This window comes from Ictalurus punctatus, chromosome 1 (genome assembly GCF_001660625.3).
Source record: "Ictalurus punctatus breed USDA103 chromosome 1, Coco_2.0, whole genome shotgun sequence".
NCBI lineage: Eukaryota > Metazoa > Chordata > Actinopteri > Siluriformes > Ictaluridae > Ictalurus > Ictalurus punctatus.
Window position 1 is genome coordinate 28,784,068 of NC_030416.2, and position 20,847 is coordinate 28,804,914.

Genomic DNA, 20,847 nt, shown 5'->3' on the forward strand with positions numbered 1-20,847 from the left:
ACGGATAGTGTGAAAGTAAAAGAAAGTTCATTATGGTTTTTACATGAAGTCTGCTTTGTTGAACTAGACCACTGTTCAAAGGAGACCCAATGCAAAACTGCATGTTGTAATCGCAGTCCCAGGGCCATAATAACAACCGTAGTCCCACAACCACAGTGAGAATGTCCACGTGGAATTGGAGTAGATGAGAGCTCCATCCAGAGGTAGGGCATTTAATAAAGAAATAGGCACGTTGTGTATTTCTCTGTCTCTGCCACAGGAAACGAGTTTGCGTTTCCCAGTGTCTCGGAAACGTCAAGCTGAGTTTTGTTCATTTAAGAAACGAAAGCTCATTGGCAGATTGTTGTTGTGGTTTAAAAAGAACAGCACACCGTGGGCTGGACTGTCATAGGAAAATAATCCACGTTCAGCATAGTCCGTTGTGTATTACTATGAAGATTGTGAGCATTGCCGAATTACTGTAGTATAACGGGAAGAAACCACTTCGAGCCATGCTGTTATTGGAAAATAATCGACAGTAATTCGGGTTTGTGTCGAGCTGCATCACACAATCCCTCTGATGATTATTTTCCTATACTAGCATGTCCTGTTGTGTTTCACTCTTTATTTGCAAGCTTTGGAAACTCACTGGACAGTTTTTTGGAAATGCACTTACAGAGCTGTGAAATGTTTTGATAGAAGCAGATCGTCCACCTGCGGTTGTTTTGATAGTTACTGTGTAATTCTTGCAAACACAACACACCTCTTACCTCAATAGGAAGCCACTTTGTCTCTCAGTAGTTTCCAGTTTCTTTTATAGCAGTAGGTAGTGAATGTGGAGTGAGAACAGCATGTGAACGTGGAGAAGACAGCCGACGTGTGAGTCACCGCACAGTAACACACAGCTCATACAAATACACCGTCTCTCCACTGCAGGAGAGCACACACACACACATACACACACACACCTCACATTCCTCTCTGCTCTCAGAGAAGAACAGGGGTTTGACTTCTTTTCTTTTTTTTTCCACCGTTTTGAAAGGATGATATTATTCTTTAAACATGCCCGTGACTGAAAATTAGCACGATTATAGATGAGCCTCGAGTTTGTGTGCCGTCGTTCTTTTTTACTGTTAAGTCACGTAGAAAATCGCTCTAACGAACCCACGGGAGGTGGTAATTCACAAGACGATATTCGGTCATAGTTGTTACCCACCAGGGCCTGGAGAACGCGGCGGAATTTGGCTCGACATCTCTCGGGCATTAAATGACTGCTGGAGAGTGTCAGCGTGGCATTGTGTCATCCAGGACGCATGGCATGGTCTCGAGTGTTTTGTGTGGTGTTAAGTCCTGACACTTCAGAGCAGCCAGAGGAACAGTTTGCCTGCTTGTCAGATCCACACCACTGCTGAGCGCCATTCTCACTCACTTTAGCGAGCTGGCACGTCGTGAAGCCTCTTTGCGTGGATAGTCGAAGTAAACACTCGCTTCATTTAGAAGTCAAGAGGACACCGTGATTGAATGTTATGGTGTGAAATGCCGGACAGCTCGCCGGGCGTACCGAGATATATTTATTGAATTTGGTTTCAGAGGGAGTGCCATTGAGAGTTCTCAGTTCATGACTGGGCCAAAATCGTCAGCTGAGAGGCGGGTATTATCTGGGCGCCAGGCCCATGCTCCTCCTCTCTCGCTGTGGATTTTGTCTGGATTAATCAGGCTCAGAGCCGTGACTTCACCCTGCTCTAAATTTTGAGAGATTAGCTGAGCCGACACCCTTCCTTCCTGACATAAGCTACAGGGAAACTCCAGCTGAGCCTTGCTCTTATCTTATATCAAACCCCACCCCTGCTGGAACAACAACCTTGTTTTGTTTAGCTTACATGCATTTCTAGAAACCATTTTGTTCCCCCCTTTGCTTTTAATTGAATTCCTGGCTAGATAGATTCATAATTACACTATGGCCAAAAGTTTGTGGACACCTGATCATCACAGACATATGTAGACTTTCCGTAAGCGGTTAACACAACGTTGGATGCACACAGTTTACTAGGATGTCTTGGCGTGCTTTAGCTTTATCATTTCTATCAAAAGGCCCAAACCTGTTCCAGCATGGCAATACCCATGTGCACAAAGTGATCATCTTCTTCCATGAAGACATGGTTTTGAAGGTTGAAGTGGAAGAACTCGAGTGTCCTGTACATAGCCCTGACTTCAACCCCAATGAACACCTTTGATATGAATTAGAACACCGACTGCAACCCAGACCTCCTCACCCATCATCAGTGACCTCACTAATACTCTTGTGATTGAATGGACACAAATCCCCACAGCCACGCTGCAAAATCTAGTGGAAAGCCTTCCTAGAAGAGTGGTGGTTATTGTAACGATAAAGGATGATTAAATCTGGAATGGGATGTTCATAAAGGTATGAGCATATGGGTATGGTGGTCAGGTGTCCACATACTTTTGATCACACTCATTTTGGTCACACAGTTATTTCTAGTACGATCATTTCACCTTCCTTTCCATTCTTAATTAAGGAAGGAGTAAAACATGATGGGAAATGCTGGTATAACAAAATAATCGATGACAGAGTGGTGTGAAACATGAAGTGCAGCTGATTTATATTCATAGACCAGCTCATCCCAAAGTCTTTCATTCCTCTTTTACTCTATTTATTAATTACAGCTTGTCATTGTTTTTTTTAAATCCATCTTTAGTGGCCTGTAATGTCAAGTTCCTGTTATCACTGGTGTTATCAAAGCTATAGTCTTTCCTTCACCAGCTTCTCTTGAAATTAACAAGACAAAAGAAAACCTCTTTTCCCATGGCGTAAAACTTACTGTTCCAAAGAACTGACACTGGAGACTCCTTCCATAGATGTTAAACGTCTTCTTAGAGAAATGATCTCTATCATCATATCAATGAAATCATCATATCAATGATTAGATATGGTCTATTTATTTCTTTAGTAGTCTTTGATGATGTTGAAGGTCCAGCATACAAGTCCCTGTGAATTAGCTGTTACTGTAGATGCCATTGATATAACCGTGATTTATCCCACAGCCAGCATACACCAACTTCTGTCTAATCAGTGGTGTAATTAATCAATATCGCCCGAGCAAGAGTGCTGTTGTACTGAATATCAGCACGATTGTGAGTGTGATATTGTTTTCATGTAAGTTCTATAAACTTCAGTTCTATAAAGTTACATTTTTTTCATCGTAGAACCTAAAGGAAGGTTAGTAGCATTTGATGAGGAAATAGCTGGTTTAAAGTGGAACAATTATATTATCTTCTAAAATTCAAGCATAAAAATAATTTACCGTGGTTCAATGAGAATTTATGGAAGCTGATGAAGAATAGGGACCTAGCATTAAAGAATACTGTTAAGACTGAAATAAATCATTAAATCATAGGCTCTGTTATAAAGGTCTGCGAAATAAAGTTATTCAAGAGTTGAGAGTACCTAAATCCAATTATCTTTATTTACGTTTTTACAATCTTACTTGCTATTGCCTTTTGCCTCGTTCATTAAATATTCTTTTATGGAAGGAACCAAATTTTATAGATTTTAAGCTCAATGTTCAGAGAAAGCAAATTAAAGATGGTTATGCCATTGCTGCTACTACTTTTAGTAGTTTTTTTTTTTTTTTAATTAATTCCGTTAACAAATTAGAGGAAAAATTTGCAAGAAGATAAATATGTTCTTCCGATTGATTATGAGGGTCAAGGTTTTAATCTAGAGATGACTAATGAAATGCAAGTTTATCATCTGTAAATGATCCTGTCGTTCTTTTCATCATTCTGCTTTTGGATCATGGTCTTTTTCAGCGAAAGCTACTACTCATTGGAATGCCTTACCAGAGGATATAAAAGGGTGGACATCTATTGGTCTTTTTAAATTGAGGTTAAAATCTTATTTCAAATCGACTGAACTCTGCCAGGGGACTGCGGATGAAAATTAGCCTTTGGCTATGCATGAAATGGAAACATTTAACATTAATGTTCATGGTCCCTTTTCAAATAAATAAATAAGTTAAACTAAACAAGAATTTCGAGTCATTTAGTTGTTAGACACAATAGGACCAAATATTGTTTGTTTTTGTTGTGTCGTGCAGTGCTGCCATGGTAACGCGCAAGCCGACTGACTGACTAACAGCCCGTAGTAAGTCTAGTAACCATTTCGGCGTAATGAACTATCGCTAGAATTGAAATTTTCTGTGGCAAACACAGACAAGTGGAGTGGTACACACAGTGAAATGGACCAGTGCTGTTATACTATAATATACATGGCTGAGTGGACCGGAACTGGGTGTTGTATAACTTGTAATAATAACAACCAGTTTTATTCTTTACAGGATGATGGTGTCTTCTGAACTGCAGTGTTGTCTCTGTATCAGTGTTCTAAACAACAACAGACCCTAATTTATTTTAAAAATGGACATTTTTATTTTTAATTGGATGTTTTCTGCAGAATCTGCTATCATTACAGAGCTGGAATTTTAATCTGTTAAGTAATATTTGCTGGGGTTTCTTCTGTGAGTATGTGTGTGTGTGTGTGTGTGTTCTAATTAAATTTTCCAAACTGTCTCCTAACAGGTACATGGCCCCTGAGGTCCTTGACGATTCAATAAATATGAAACATTTTGAGTCGTTCAAGCGAGCAGATATCTACGCCATGGGCTTAGTCTTCTGGGAAATTGCAAGCAGATGTTCGATTGGAGGTACTTCAGTTAAAATGACTGGTTTTTCATATTCGCGTTGAACTTTGGTAGTGCATTAGATAGATTATGTTTTCCCTCTCTGTGCCTTTGATTTAATTTTAGCAATGCATGTTTAACAGCATTTAATGAAGAGAGGTTTCAACGCAATATTTAACATAAATGGGTGAAACCCGGCTGGATTTATGCCATAACCTATGACTACATACTATTTTCTTTCTTTTCTTTTTTCCTTTTAATATACTTCATTGGAAGAAAATTTCACACATTTACATAATTATCAGCAAAACAGTAGAGATTCATACACTCACATGTTAGTGAAATTTGAAAAGTCCAACTATAAAATACTAGAGTCCCATACACGTTGGTCTTTGAACAGAGATTTGTTAATTTATTTATTTATTTATTTTCCTTTTCAGTTCTGTTCGAATACTTTTAAAAACTACATCACTTCATACATACTGTTGGTCAATGGACATTCTGCATCATGTTTTACATAGTTTGGATTTAATCGTACACATGATGTACCATAAAAAGTCATGCTCACTTTTACACACTTTTTCTTACCATAAAAAACTTTAATCCTATTGTTTTCATTTTTTCCCCACACTTCCTTTGAGTGGTAGTAGTCTAGAAGGAAATATTCAATTGTTTCTTCGTGTTCACACCCTGGCATGAGGCACACAGTTGTCTTAACAATACAACTCCATTTGTCTACAACCCTTGGAGCGAGTCTTCTAACACATACTAGCCAGGATATGTCTCTAATACTTTCAGATATTATTTTACTTTATAAGTTGTTGTTTTTTTACATTTTGTTTGTTGATCTTTTTCCTAAATTCTATCGGTTTACCATACATTTTATCAATTATTAGCAGGTAAATATTTTTTTTTTAGTTATTAACCCAATCAATATTTACATTTTTTTTTTTTTTAATTTATGAATAAAATCTGCATACATTAATTTTTAGTACAGCACCTGAGCCTCATTTTCTTTCTCCCTCTCAGGCATTCATGAAGACTACCAGTTGCCGTATTACGATCTGGTGCAGTCAGATCCGTCAGTGGAGGAAATGAGGAAGGTGGTGTGTGAGCAGAAATTACGGCCCAACATTCCCAACAGATGGCAGAGCTGCGAGGTACGCCGTCAATCCTACATACTTACCAAGCATTTCTTAGTCACGCCCTTTCTTCCGCAGCGCGAGACGTGTTGCTGTGAGACACGTCTCTTCCACAATTACTAACAACCCTCATGGCTCTTGGAGACATCGAAGAGGATGTCGCAGTGTTGAATCTGCAGTTCAGGGACGAGCAAATTTCCTAGATGTGTGTTTATTGTTCTTATCAGAGCCAAACGTTTGAATCAAACCGCATCCCCCAGGAGAGGTGCGTGTGTGTGTATGTCTGTTTGTGTGTGTGTGTGTGTGTGTGTGTGTGTGTGAGAGAGAGAGAGAGAGAGAGAGAGACTGCAGATTTCCTTCCTCTATCATTTGCCATCTATCAAGCCCACAGCAGCCGCGTCCTCCACTGCACCTTTATTAGTGTCCTTTTTATTACACAGAAAAGAGACACAATTACATTAGGCCTAATTCACCCTAATGTGATTCCGTAATCTAATCAGCGTCTGCTCGACCTCGATCTCATTCAGGGTTTTTTTTTTCTTTTTTTCCCGAGAGCGTCAAATTGACTAACGTGCCACATTTGCTCTGCTTCCTAGACGAGTTTATTGTAAACCTGGCTGATCGCCTGCAGTGTTTGTGGGGTGTGATTTAGCGCATGACGTGTGCAGCGTTTGGTGGAGTAATGTAAGCAGATGGTGCATTCTGCCTGTGTTTACAACTCGGCTGCCTACACACACACACACACATGCATGCAGGTGTCTCAGCCATGGCTGTCTCAGGCTTGCTGGGACAGCGAAAGGGCTGAGATTACATTTACACACTCTTGCTTCACCAGGACTACCTTCTAAAATGGGAATACTGAAAACGCCAGTTTTTTAATGACCTCTCCAAGGAGCTCATTCTGAATTGACCAGTTTGTGCATTATGGCCAGGTGTTGCACCATGTCGAGACAAACAAGAAACTTTATTTCCCAGACATGGTGTAACATGGGTGACAATAATTTTTTTATGGTTTGGGGGGTTTTTCATTATGTTACGCCTGAAATGCGCTCAATTTCTAGGTGATTACAGTGGAAGCTTTCATGCAGAGATCACTGCCACCTCATGGGGTGTTTAAAGTTTGTTATCTAAGGGGAAGGTTAAAGTAGTTTGAAAATAAAATAGCTATAAATTATGGCCTTTTCATACAAAACATGATTATTATTATTTTTTTCTTCTTCTTAATATTAACATTAATACTGCCATGCATGGAAACATAGTATTTATTTATTTCATACTTTGCTTGATTTGTACAGTAAACATTTCATCAACTAGAGAGATTTAGAAGTTTATTTACATCAGGAGTCTGCAAACGTATCCACAAAGTGCCGGCGTGGCTGCTGATTTTCATTCCAACCAAGCAGGACCCACATATAATAGGTCATTGAAGGCCAAGATCAGCTCATTAAACAGGCAGAATCAGGTGTCTCTCGTGCTTGAACAAAAACCTAATGATAATGTGACAATTAACAGGATGTCAACCTGTAGGCAACAGCCGAACAGACAGACAGGGAGACAGACAGACAGATAGATAGCTTTATTAATCCCAGTGGAAATTCACAAATTGTTGCTAGGTGTGAATGAATGTGTCTGGTGCCCTGTGATGAACTTGTGTCCTATCCGATATGTATTCCTGCCATGTGCCCAGTGTTCCGGGGCTAGGACTGAATATCAATGAAGAAATTAATGGTTAACCATAGAAGCTGCACTGCAGCCTTGCCAGCGTTGTTACAGACGTTTCACTTTTCATGAAGACTACTTTTTGCACTCATTCACTCATTTGGCACTCATTTGATTTCAGGTAGTCAGTAGAGTAGTGATATTCATCAAGCAAGCCATAACATGGTTTCAAATGACCTGCCAGACTGTTGCAAATGAAGATTAACATATGAAGGCTCAGAATTTGGCATCAACAGCATGAATCCATGGACCTGACCTGCCTTAGGGCAACAGTTCAGGCTGGTGGTGGTGGTGGTGTAATGGTGTGGGGAATGTTTTCTTGGCACACTTTGGACCCGAGTATCATCTGAATGTCACAACCCGAGTCAACTTGAGCATTGTTGCTGAGCATGTGCATCCCTTTATGGCCACAATCTACCCATCCTCTAACGGCTCCTCCAGCATGATAATACACCATGTCACAAAGCACAAACCATCTCAAACTGGTTCCATGAACATGACAAAGAGTTTAGTGTACTTCCCAGTGTCGTTCCCAGTCACCAGATCTGAATGCAGTATAGCACCTTTAGGATGTATTAGAATGGGAGATTAGCAGCATGAAAGTGCACCTGACAAATCCATAGCAACATTCAGTACGTTTACATGGACAACAATAATCTTTATATTAATATTAACCCGATTAAGACGTTACTCTGATTAAGAAACTAGCATGTAAACAGCGATTATTGATGACCTTAATCCGACAAAAGTCATACTCGAAGTAAACACAAATGGAATTAAGACATGTGGAGTATTCCTGTTTTAGTCGCATTATGGAAGTGTATTACAGACATGTACACACCTTAATCACACTGTTAATGTCGTGTGGGAGTTTTCACCGCATTTTGTGACAGGACACGTACACACACACAACAGTGCTCAATCTTTTTACGGCAAACGAGAGCACGGCTGCGTCCGAAACTGCGTACTTACCTTCTGTACAGTAGGAGAAAGACATGTATCTCGGCTACTATATAGTAGGTAAGTACGTGCCTTGGGACGCAGCCCATGGCTTCAAGTAGTCGTCTATTAGCACGTATAGCATGACAAATAATTAACCGCACTTGAAGCTTTCGTAAAGTTAAAAATGAAACACCCAAAACTGTATACGGTACCATAATGAAGACCAACTGTATGTCGATACGTGAAATTCTGGAGGGACGTCGGACGGTGTGGCGTGATGACATAATGACGTGTGCTGTTAATCGATCTATGTTCTATAACATGTAAAACAGGAACATAAAAGGAATATTCTCAAAGCAACTCATGTAAACACCTTAATCACAATATTATTCAGAATAAGTTCCATAATTAGATTATTGTTGTCCATGTAAACGTTCTGATTGTGATGCAGATTTAGCATATATGCATGTCAGATGATATATAGTGCATGTCAGACCAAAACCAAGCCCTGAAGTCCAAGGAAACCACTATATAAAACCACCTCTAAAGCTTTGAATGTTCCCAGGAGCACGGTGGACTCTTCCTAGAGCTGGTCTCCCGACCAAACTCAGTAACCAAGCTAGAAAGGCCTTCACCAGCGATGTTACCAAGGACCTACTGGCTTCCCAAGTCCTCCAGAGTGATGGGAGAATCTGCTAGAATTACATCCATCTCAGAAACACTCCATCAGTCTGGCCTTTCTGGTAGATTGGATAGATTGAAGTGCCTGCTATCTCAGGCACTGAAAGGACTCCGAGAGCATAAGAAAAATGATCCTTTTTTGGGGGGGGCTGAACATTTTGAACTTTTTTGGGCTGAACTCCAGGCACTATGTCTGGCAAAAACCAGCTACTGCTCATCAACTGGCTAATACCATCCCTACAGAGAAGCATGGTGGTGCCAGCATTATGCTATGTGGATACTTCTCAGTGTCAGGGTTAGAATTGGGACAAGGAAGATTGCAATCAAATACAAAGAGGTCCTTGATGAAAACCTGTTCCTGAGTGTACGTCTCAGGTTCACTTTTCAGCATGACAGCAATCCAAAGCATACAGCCAAGACAACACTGAGACAAGTCTCTGAATGTCCTTGAGTGGTCCAGCCATAGCTTAGACTTAAACCCTTTTGAGAACATCTATGAGGAGACCTGAAGATTGCAGCTCAGAGACACTACCCATCTAATCTTTTTGAGGTTATGTGCCAGAAAAAAAGAATGAGAGAAATAACACAAATCCAGATGCGCAAAGCTTGAAGAGACTTACCCTAGAAGACTCGAAGCTGTGATTGCTGCCATAGGTGCTTCTACAAAGTACTGAATAAAGTGTCTGAATACTTTAAGAAGATTTCTTTAAAAAAATACTAATAATAATTATACATTTTTGTTGCCATGATTGGTTATTATGTGTAGATTCATGGCCAAAAAAATTAATTTGCACCCTTTTAAAATGAATCTATAATACTGTAATGTAACTGATACAAATACACGTATGAATAGGTGGCATGCTATTCACATTGGGGCAGCTGTGGCTCAGGTGGTAGAGCAGGTTGCTCACTAATTGTAGGGTTGGCGGTTTGATTCCTGGCCCACATGCTGAAGTGTCCTTGGGCAAGACACTGAACCCCAAGTTGTTCCCGATGGCAAGTTAGAGCCTTGCATTCAGCTCTGCTACCATTGGTGTGTGTGATCAGCTGAATGAGGAAAAAAAGGCGCTTTGTCGAACCACTAAGGTTAAAAAAGCGCTATATAAGTGCAGAGCATTTACCATGTTGGAGGTTTGTTTGTTTTAAGAAAGCTTATCAGAAAGGTTCACAGAACATCTGGTTGAGACTGGAGGTGTGCCTTTGGGATCACATGAAACAGGAAGTTTCTACTTTCCTGCACGTATGAGCACTTCAATTTCGTCGGGCAAAGGAAGATCTATTTATAGTGCCCTTACTAACTACCTGGACAGGGCTGTAGTGGTTTAAATTAGGCTACTAGTTTGTTTATATTTTGAGAAATAGAACCAGCTAAATTTGTTAGAAAATATCATGGGCAGGTGCAAACAAAAATTTTTTTTAGCAGAATCATGCTGATAGTGCTGGCACTTGTACCTAGTGTTTCCAGCAACATATTAGTAGAATTCGTATTTCATTTCAAAGAAAGACTTCTGACTTAGGCCACTTGAATCCGAATCCGAAGTCCTGGTCACACAGGTACGCCCACAGTTGTGTTAGATAAATTGTAAAACAGAGTTACATTTCCCTCTTTCCATTCAACTGTATTATGGCATTATTATTATAATAATTTTTTTATTAAGCTCATATTAAGCTATGGGGATGGAAACAGATTGGGATCTTTTGCGATATCCCCAGGCAAAGTGAATATAAGAAGAGATTCCACTCTGCAGTAACATCTGAGCTCAGATAAATTATAAATGTTGTTGATACCAAGTGTGAGTGAGGTGAACACATGCCTGTAGCGTAGGTACAGAACTGACCAAATCAATATAGATTTTTTTGTGCAGTTTGGTCGTCGGCTCAAGACAGCAGAAGGGTGCACTGCAAACCTGCGCTTCGTTCTGTCATGACAAACAACAGAAGGATTCCACAGCGTGTTATGCAACAGCGCGTCAAATAATGTCGGTCTGAACATGTCGAGCAAAATTTGTGAAAATATGACCCAGAGGAAGAGAAACTGCGTAGAGCAAGGATGAACTTGGAGAGCATACTTTATGTTGTAAATGAGTAGTTTTACTCTGTAGACTTTACTCCTGTATATTTAAAGGACAAAACACAGAATTGATCAAGAATCTCATCATTTTGACTTCCTCTTGATAAGTACATTTCAGATTCCTGCTGGAAGACCTGACACGTTAGTGTTAGTTGGTCTAGATGGAGCAGGAGCAAGTTGGATATGTGTGACCCTTCCGATGTAATAAGACTCCAATGTAATAAGACAGTAGGGCTGCTTCCATAAAACGAATTATTCACACTGACACATTTCATTCACAGCTACCAAATATTTTGCACAACCTAAGGGCAACAGCAAAATGATAATGATCGGGCTTTTAGCCACCCAAGGAGATGCAGCTTAAATACATAAGCACAATTAAGGCAAAGGGAACATTAAGATCACATTCAAAAAAGGGAGATGCAAACTTATAACTAATTGTTATAATTAGTTATTATAAATGGTTGTCCACTAATCGTAAGGTTGGCGGTTCGATTCCTGGCCCACGTGACTCCACATGCTGAAGTGTCCTTGGGTAAGACACTGAACCCCCAGTTGCTCCTGATGGCAAGTTGCATGGCAGCTCTGCTACCATGAGTGTGTGGATGAATGAGACACAGTGTAAAGTGCTATATAAGTGCAGACCATTTACCAGATAGAAATGATTAAAAAATTGAATTTCAATAAAATAAGTAAGGCTAAGTTAACTTCTGCAAGTAATAAACTTTGAAACCTCTACTTTAAGGAAACAATGCGGAAATGTTTTAAAATTGGTTACTTTCTAGCCGTGCCCCAGGCGGTCTCCATGGTATGGAGCCAGTTATAACAAAGGCAGCAGTAAGAACCTTTCCTTGCACATTGAGCTTTATGTTTTGATCTAGTTAATGCTAGATAGTGCTGTAGAGAAACAGAAATTCGTTTTTTTCAAACGTTTAAACGGCTTAATAAAAATATATTAATGACATGAAATTTAACCAACAGACCAGAAGGATTTAATCAGCCATTATTTCCCCAGCGATGTTATGAGATCAGTTGAGTGAAAAGCCGACGATGAGACTCGTGTTTAAATGCCATGAGTCATTTCGACCTCAGGTGAAGAGACGGATTATGCTGATAATTAGTGTGATAACACACACATAAATTTCCCGTTGTAAACTGAGAATTCCTTAAAACAATTTTCAGTAATGTTTTTGTTTTTTTATTGTAAGTAAATCTATTTACTGGTTAGCACGTTTGCCTTGCACATCCGAGGTTTGGGGTTCGAATCCTGCCTTCGCCCTGCATGCATGGAGTTTCAAGTTCTCCCCTGTGCTTCAGGGGCTTCCTCCGGGTACTCTGGTTTCCTCTCCATTCCAAAGACATGGGTTGTAGGCTGATTGGCATCTCTAAATTGTCCGTAGTGTGTGTGAATTATTGCGATATTGTGCTCTGCAATGGAATGGCCCCCCATGCAAGGTGTCCCCTGCTCCATGCCCTGAGCTCGCTGAGAGAGGCTCCAGGCGACCCTGTGTCGGATAAGCGGTACGGAAACTGGACGGATGGATGTGGAGGTTGGCACTGTGTCCTTCAGTGGAATTGGAAAGGAACTTTAAAACGCTAGAACTTCACATGCAGTCGAGATACATGCACCATTTCAATTCAGGAAAACCTAATATAATAGAACATTTGCTCAGCCTGCTACAAGTATCATTAAGATTGTTTTTTTTTTTCATTATGCATATCTTAACGTACACTATTGGCTATTTTTGTGATAATGAAGGAGCATTAGTGAAATCTATCACACTAAATGTCTTGCTGCTATCAAATTCACTTCTTTGTTCTAAGGGTGTGCAAACTTTGCACTTAACTTTAACATTATTTTATACCTATAAATATTCTTTTTTTTCCCCCAGTTATTCCTGAACTTGTGAAATTGTGAGACAGACTCATGTTTGCTGACTGTCTGTTCCTATGAGTCTCACCGGATGTTTCTGTGTCTCACTGCGTTCAGGCTCTGAGGGTGATGGCGAAGATCATGCGAGAATGCTGGTACGCCAACGGAGCTGCTCGCCTCACCGCCCTGCGCATCAAGAAGACGCTCTCTCAGCTCAGCCAGCAGGAGGGGATTAAAATGTAGGCCTGTGCTCCGGGAGAGTTACACACCTTGGCATATTATTATTATTTTTGTTTCTTTGATTGTTTGTTGTTGTTTTTGTTTGTTTTTTCAAATATCTGTTCATTATAACGGTCACGCTCATTCTTCTGATTATCCATGATTATCGCATTATGACTTTTCGCGTCCTCCGTGCGTGAGAGAGAGAGAACAAGAGGGAGGACATGAGCACTAAGCATGAAGGCTTGTTTGGATTTTTTTCTTTAGCTTTGAATGAGTGACTTTAGCCAGTGAAGATCATTTAATGGTCAGGTACTTTATTTTTTTTCCTGTTAGCCTGGGAGAAATGAGATTTGCTGGAGACATATCTCTCTAGGGAATTTGCACCTTGTGTTTTCTCTTTCCTCAACACTTTTTTTTTTTTTTTTTTAACTTATTTTTTGTTTTTTTCCAACAAACTGGACATGACCTCATTCAGTCTTGGCAAACATGCTGCAACATATGCAATATAGAGAAATCCTATCCTATATTTTATATCTTAATGTGTTCTGTTACTACGGCAACAGTTACAACAGCTTCAACAGCTACAATGGCATCCGTGCCCTCCAAGCCAGGTGTTACCGGAAAGTGCCACTGCTTTAAACCAACGTTCCCTCATGCCGTGGCTCGGCCCCTTTACCTTTCGCTGTCCGTCTAAAACGAAAGAAAGAACGCAAGAACGAGCATCGCAGGCTCTCGGTCGAGTCCATCGTTATTATGCACACGCAGCGAACGTTAGCAAGGGGCCACCACACACAACTTGCTGGTGCCATTTCTTCAGTTTTACATCATCTTGATCCGTTTCGTCATCATCTTCAGTGCAGCACAGAGGGACGTTTCAGCTCAGACTTCAGTTCATCTCCAGTTATGCTGATCACGGGTCCGTGTTGCTGAACTCCAGACATGGGTTAGCTGGCGGGTCTTCGCTCCTCCTTGACACAACGATCTGGAAAGAGGATACTCCGAGACCTAATGCGGGCCACATCGGCCTCTTTTTTTCCCCCCACCCAATGCACTCTGTTTTGTTCCTAACTGACACACGGATCGGGATAAACTGAGCTACTCTCACAGACTGGCGCTTAATACAGAAGACTGGACGAAAATAAAATAAAAAAGAAGAAGAAGAAAAAATAAAAAAGAACTTATGAGCAGTATGACTAAATAAAAACTCATTGCAGTGTTTGAAGTTGAACACATCAGCATTACGCAAGTTGCCGTGTAAAAAAATTTGTCTTTCCTATGGTACTCTTGGTTTTCAGTGTTGCAAAGATGATGGGGTATATTCATTTATCTATATAGCAAATAGATCTTTACTAAGCCATAGACTTTCCAACATTTTATGGCGACTTTTTTTTGTGTGTGTCTCTTTCTGTGTGTGTGTGTGTGTAGAATGTAACTTGTAAGAAAAATCCTGTTGACTGCTTCAGATCTCCATTGAGCAAGCCTTAAGGGACCAATAACATTGGATGTTCCTGTTTTTTATTCAAACAAAGCAAAAAAAGAAAGAAAGTGATGTTTCAAATAACTGTCCTTAAACAGTAGGGTTAATATTCTGTATAATGGAAGGATTAAATGTAGCAGCAAATCTAGTTTTGATTGTTATATCTGTAGAAGGACGTCCTTTTTGCCACACAAATAAGCTTTCCAGTCAGAAAGGCAAACGACCAGCAGTGGGTTGTTGTGAACTACACTGAAATGAATTATTTTCCTATAATAGCACGTCCTGATGGGTTTCATTCCTCCTTCATCCATAGCAATTTGCCACGATTGGAATTTTTTATTGTAATCTTTTTATCTGTTTATTGATACATTTTGTTGGTTTGTGTTAATCATACATAATAGTAATCATCATAAATAAACACAGAAAACTTCAACACGTCTGTTTAAAAAAAAAAATCTATTTATGTGGCGGCTCCACCATACAAGTAACCATATAGAAACGATAACATATTGGGACAATTATGTTAAGTTTGTAGCCAGGATTGCTATCTGAGTCGCTGTTATAGAAAATAACTCAACGCCCTCTGAGCAGAATTGTACGGAAGCCCTAAGATACCACGCGTTATTATTATTATTTTCTTTCTCGTTTTCTCGTGAGCATGACATAACAAAAAGGCTGTTCTTGCACCATGGAATTTCCTCGTGAGATATCTCAAACCTTGTGAATGGGACTGGTGTCGCATGAACTTTGGCGTCCTTCTCAAGTATTGGACACCAATGTGGAAGTTGTCCATCACTGACATACATGGAGCTGTTTCAGCTTGAGTCCCTGATCACAGTAAAAACTCATTTGTTCATCCATTATAATTAGTTGTGGGATTGCGCTAAGCTTTTGCAGCCTCTAGAACAATAAAAACATGTTGTTAGGTCAAGATCACGAGAAAAGGATTTCATAATCATAAGAAAGAAAAGGACATGATGCTTGGCCTCTTAATGCTTCTGTGGTATAATCCAAATTATAAAATGTATTGTTTGGATGCCTGAGGAATGTCGGCCTTCTCTAAAGCATCCATTTTCTAAGAAATCATTACAGTGCTGGTTGAAGCATTATGGTACTTAGCATGCTCATCATGTTTTGTCTGTTCTATTTGTCTGGTGGGTTGCTGTTTTGTTTTTTTTTTTGTTTTTTTGCACTTTAGAGTGAACACCCAGTGGCCGAGATGACCTCTGAATAGCATGGCATGTTTACAGTGCATTCATGTACTGTGATTGTACTGACTATATACAAACTTTTATAGCCTTCAGTCAAAACATGGGTGATGGGGGATAGAAATACCCCTTTATTAGACACAACATCCTGTGCATGTTTATTAGTGTGGCAAACGGATGTTTATTTGTGTCGCTTCTTTTCACTGGTCAAAAATTTGGATTGATTGTGTCTTAAGGCAACTTTGCTGCATTTTCGGCCTCTGTACAGGAGCAAAAAATAGGATTTCAGTTCTCACAGTGATTGGTCGTATAGTTAGCAAAATTTCAACCAAATAACTTTTTCAGATTGAGGCCTCTTCCTGGAATCTTTTTGATTCTACATTGGTTGTAAAAAAAAAAAAGAAAGAAAAAAAAAAGGGGTCATTAAAATTCGAAAAATTCTTTTGCCAGTTAGTATGTGCAAAAAAAAATGTATATGCATATACATATATATATATATATATATATATATATATATATATATATATATAGATATAGATATAGATATACACACACACATATATGCATATATGTATGTGTGTGTGTGTATATATATATATATATTTGACATTCTTCTCTCTTCAGGTTTTGCTCAATTTGTTTTTTTGCACATGTGGAGTGTTTTCACACTAGATACATATGAAATATCAATTCACTCGTTATGGATGAAGGTATGAGACCATATTCAGGGTTGTTGTTTTCTTTTCTTCTTGCATTTTTAGTTAGAGGACACAGACGTCCTTTTTCTGCTCCAGTACAGAGATCTAACACTTTTGCCCCCCCCCCAAAAAAAAAAAATCCCGTTATATGCTGAGAAACGTCCTGAGTGGAGTAAATATATGATGAAGGAAGTGTTTATAAATATGTACATTGTAAATAAGTATCTAAGTGTATGTAACTTGTCTGTTAGCTTGGTGGCCCTGTGGCACGTACAATTGGTCACGAAAAATTGGACAGCTGAATAAGTTAAAGCGAACCCATTATGGTCAAGGATCGAGCACATCCCCTCCAGAAGGTATTATAGAGTCTAAAAGGGAAGAAAATTAGATTTTGGTCATTTATTATTGCTAAGGTCCATCGAAGGCGAGCGTAATCATACTTTCTGGGAAATTTATTTCATCGTGCCACTGCAGACGTTACTGGGCCGACGTGCATTTTCTTTCGTCCGACACATTTCTGTCTTAAATCACCAGCAGCCTTTTTTTCTTTACGGATTCAGCAGTGACCTATTTAGACGCGAAAACATGCATATCCAGGTATTTCTTCACAGTGACATGCAGGTATCCTCCTGGCCTTGACAGGTCAAACCACACCAGCTATGACTTTTTACAGGAAATCCATACCGCTGCACCTCTGGTTCCATGCGTGCGGGTGAGAGCGAGAGGACTCTCTCTATAACACTCACCCCCTCACTGTGTACCATCTTGTAGCTGGGGGATATTTTCATACATTTAACGTCGTATTACGTACAGTAGGAAAGCGTGGGCTGTTGGGACAGGCTCCTCGACCTCTCTCCCGCTCTTTTGCTCTCGATGTCACTTACTTCTGTGCCTCCAAACCCATCTGCACCCTCGAACACATGCGAGGATACACTCATCCCGGGGGATTTTAAGCGGCAGTGTTTTCATTAGGGGTCCTGTTATGTGGCCCAGACTCCTGCACGACCGTCTGCTGATAAATTGCTGCGCGTTTGCTTTTTATGGTGCATTTTTTTGGTGCAAGTTTTATTATGCAGCTTTTTCATACAACCATGCACAGATATTTGCACAAAAGACTAACTCAGTTTAATTCATGCCTTTTTTTTTTTTCTTTTAAAGTGGAGTAATTCTGGAAAGGTAAATGTCTCTTCTGAATACAGCAGACGTGAACGTAAACTTTAAACTCGACATTCCCACCAATTTGTGTGCCACCAATTAGAGCACGACTCGCTGAGCAAGAAAGGTCACTCATATGCCGAAGAGGGCGTACAGACGGGTTAGTGAGTTATGCAAATGTGTACGGCGACACAGTCCTCAGGCTTTCTACTGGCAATTGCCAAGTTATTTATTACAGTTTGATTCTTTATCTATGCCAACATCCGGACACTGTGAGAAAGATCCTGGAGGGACGGTGGCCCGGTATCACCAAAAATCATGTGAGCAGGTAATGAAACAGTGGAGCTGATTTGATTTAAAGGAAATGGATCGGCATAGAGAAAGCAGGAGTCTGGGTCATTAAAGGACTGCGGAGCCAGCCAAGGTGCTTTTTCATTCTGTGTGTGTGTGGGTGTGTGTGTGTGAGTGTGCGTGTGCGCGTGTGTGTGGTTGTTCGTACATTATGGAAAGGCAGAAGAAAGCTTTATCAAGTTTTATTTGGTGCCTAAGTTTGACTATATTGTGTTTTGTATTCCATGTAGAATGATGCACTGCATGTGACTGATTTCTTATGTTTGCATCATTTTGGTTTTTAAGGAAATTCTTAAAAGAAGAAGAAAAAAAAAAGGTTTAAAGGCTTAATTAGTTTTAAAACAAAAAAAGGTCAGAAAGTAATCCAGAGGGAAAAAAAATACCTCCTTCAAAGACCAATGTATTTTTACCTCAGTGTATATATAGTTGTTTACTTCAAGTTTGCAAATTTGTTTCTATGAAATGCTAAATTGAAGAATTCACATTTTGTCAGTGGTACTTTTACGTGGCATTGTGTTGTTCTTAATTGTGTCTAAATTAACTGTTCCTTTTTTTCTTTTTTTTTCTTTTTTTTTTTTTACACCATCATCTGTGTTTTATTTCTCGTTCTGTTCTGTTCTTTAGTTCTTAAGTGCTTTATCAGACCATGTATTTTAATGCCTCTTTCTCAATTGTGTCGAAAATGCATTATGGGCCTTTTTGTAAAAAAAAAAAAAAAAGAAAAGAAAAAAAAGTCTGAGCTGGTCAGTAGAGATTGGTGGCAGAGAGAGCTCTCATAAAGGCTTTGTGGCCCACTTGATTTTTAAAGCATTATTTATAGACTTTTTTATAGCGTGTACAGAAGTACAAACGAACAACATAGGAACGTAGGGGAGTGACGCTGATGTGCCATTCTAACATAGTGGACTAGTAGTGGGTGTGAATAAAAAAAATAAATAAAATTCAAATTTCATAATGTTCTCTTTGTGTTTTTGTAGTTTGTTAAAATTGCACCAGTACCTGTCTTGTATGAAGTGAATGATGCACAAATGATGGCCTTGCTTTAAAAAAAAAAAAAAGTTTTATCTTGGTGTACGATTTTCTATACTATAGGCAATATTTCGCTTTTATTCATTCCTGTGGCACAAACTCAGATAGTTTTTGCAGATAGTTTAGCTTGCCTGAAATGTACAAAGATGTCCAAACTTGATACTGTTCATACACACAGTACAAATTTTCTCATTGAGAGAAAGCAGGAACATTCATGCATTTCCCCCGCACAACTCTAGGGTCTCGGGTTTGGTTTGAACCCTGTGTTTCGTCTGGGTGCAGATTGGCTATGCTGAATTGCTCGTAGGTGTGAACGAGGGTGTGAATATGTATGAATGCTGCCCTGCAACAGACTGGCATGCTGTCCTGAGGGTATTCTCCCACCATGTGCCTAGTGTTCCTGGGATAAGCTCCGGATCCATTGTGACCCTGATGGTTACTGAGAGATGAATGATTGAATGACTGAATTTTGTTAAAAACTTTTTACAGAAAGTCCTGGTATTTTATTTTTTTTCAGAAATACTTCTGAAGTTATTTTTTTCAATGTACCCACCCACACCCTTTTCGAATGACCTTTGTTGGTTCTGTATCCTATTACCACTCCCCCGAAAATAATAAACTTAAACCACAGTAACCTTAACCAGAATGAACGCATGTGGTCAATTCGAGCACTTTGCTGACTAACACACACTCATGTTAATCACCATGGCTTTGGATGTAGATCTTCTGTAGGGTGCATAAAGATGCCTTTGTGGCCCCTAGAGTCGTCAAATTTTCGCAATTTCATGTCTGTTTTTTTTTTTTTTTCACGCTAGGCTCTTATGTATTAACTTTCTCAGCTAAGAGACCACGTCCTCCATCTAAAAATGTATCCATTTTTATATAGTCTTAGTCTTAGGTCTTAACAGCGTATAACTAACAGTACAGAATATATTAACGGATGTCTCTGTTTGGTGTGTGTCTTAGTGTTTGATTGATTTCATTTATTAACATTTCTCATTTTTATGTACATCGTAGATCGAATGTTGACAATCCGAACTTACATACTGCTAAAATTCATTTTTTAAAATAATGTTTTAGAATTTCTTTGTGGCCCCCCTGGCGCCATCTGGCGGCCCCCAGTTTAAGAGCCACTGCTCTAGTACACCTTCGTTTATATTTCAGGTTCCAACAGGAGCATTTGAAACAGTAAATAGTTCTGGAAACTATTTAAACCATTCTAATATATAGTTCCAGTTTTATATTAATGCACTTGTTTGAATACATATTTCTTTCTATAATAACAACATACACAGGGACTTGCACTCACCGTCCACTTTATTAGGGAAAGCTGTAAACCTGCATTTTCATGCAGTCATGCAATCAAGTGGCAGAAGGGCAATGCATAAAATCATGCAGGTCAAGATCTCCAGTTTATGTTCACATCAAACATGAGCATGAAGAAAAAGTGTGATCTCTGTGACTTTGATTGTTGCATGGTTGTTGGTGCCAGATGGGCTGGTTGGAGTATTTCAGAAACTGCTGATCTCCTGGGATTTTCACACACGGCAGTCTCTAGAGTTTATACAGAATGGTGCAAAAAAACAAAAAACATCCC

The 20,847-nt window shown here is 39.5% G+C and overlaps 1 protein-coding gene across 1 annotated transcript in view; it reads left to right on the forward strand.

Annotated features, from left to right (window-relative positions):
• Positions 1 to 19,180, forward strand: part of tgfbr1b (transforming growth factor, beta receptor 1 b) — a 91,475-nt gene extending 72,295 nt beyond the window's left edge. Inside the window, exons 7-9 of the mRNA XM_017479431.3 lie at positions 4,582 to 4,706; positions 5,712 to 5,842; positions 13,228 to 19,180. Of these exons, the coding sequence (XP_017334920.1) occupies positions 4,582 to 4,706; positions 5,712 to 5,842; positions 13,228 to 13,353 (382 nt within the window). The 3' untranslated portion in view covers positions 13,354 to 19,180. The remainder of the gene's footprint in view (positions 1 to 4,581; positions 4,707 to 5,711; positions 5,843 to 13,227) is intronic.
• Positions 19,181 to 20,847: the final 1,667 nt, after the last annotated feature.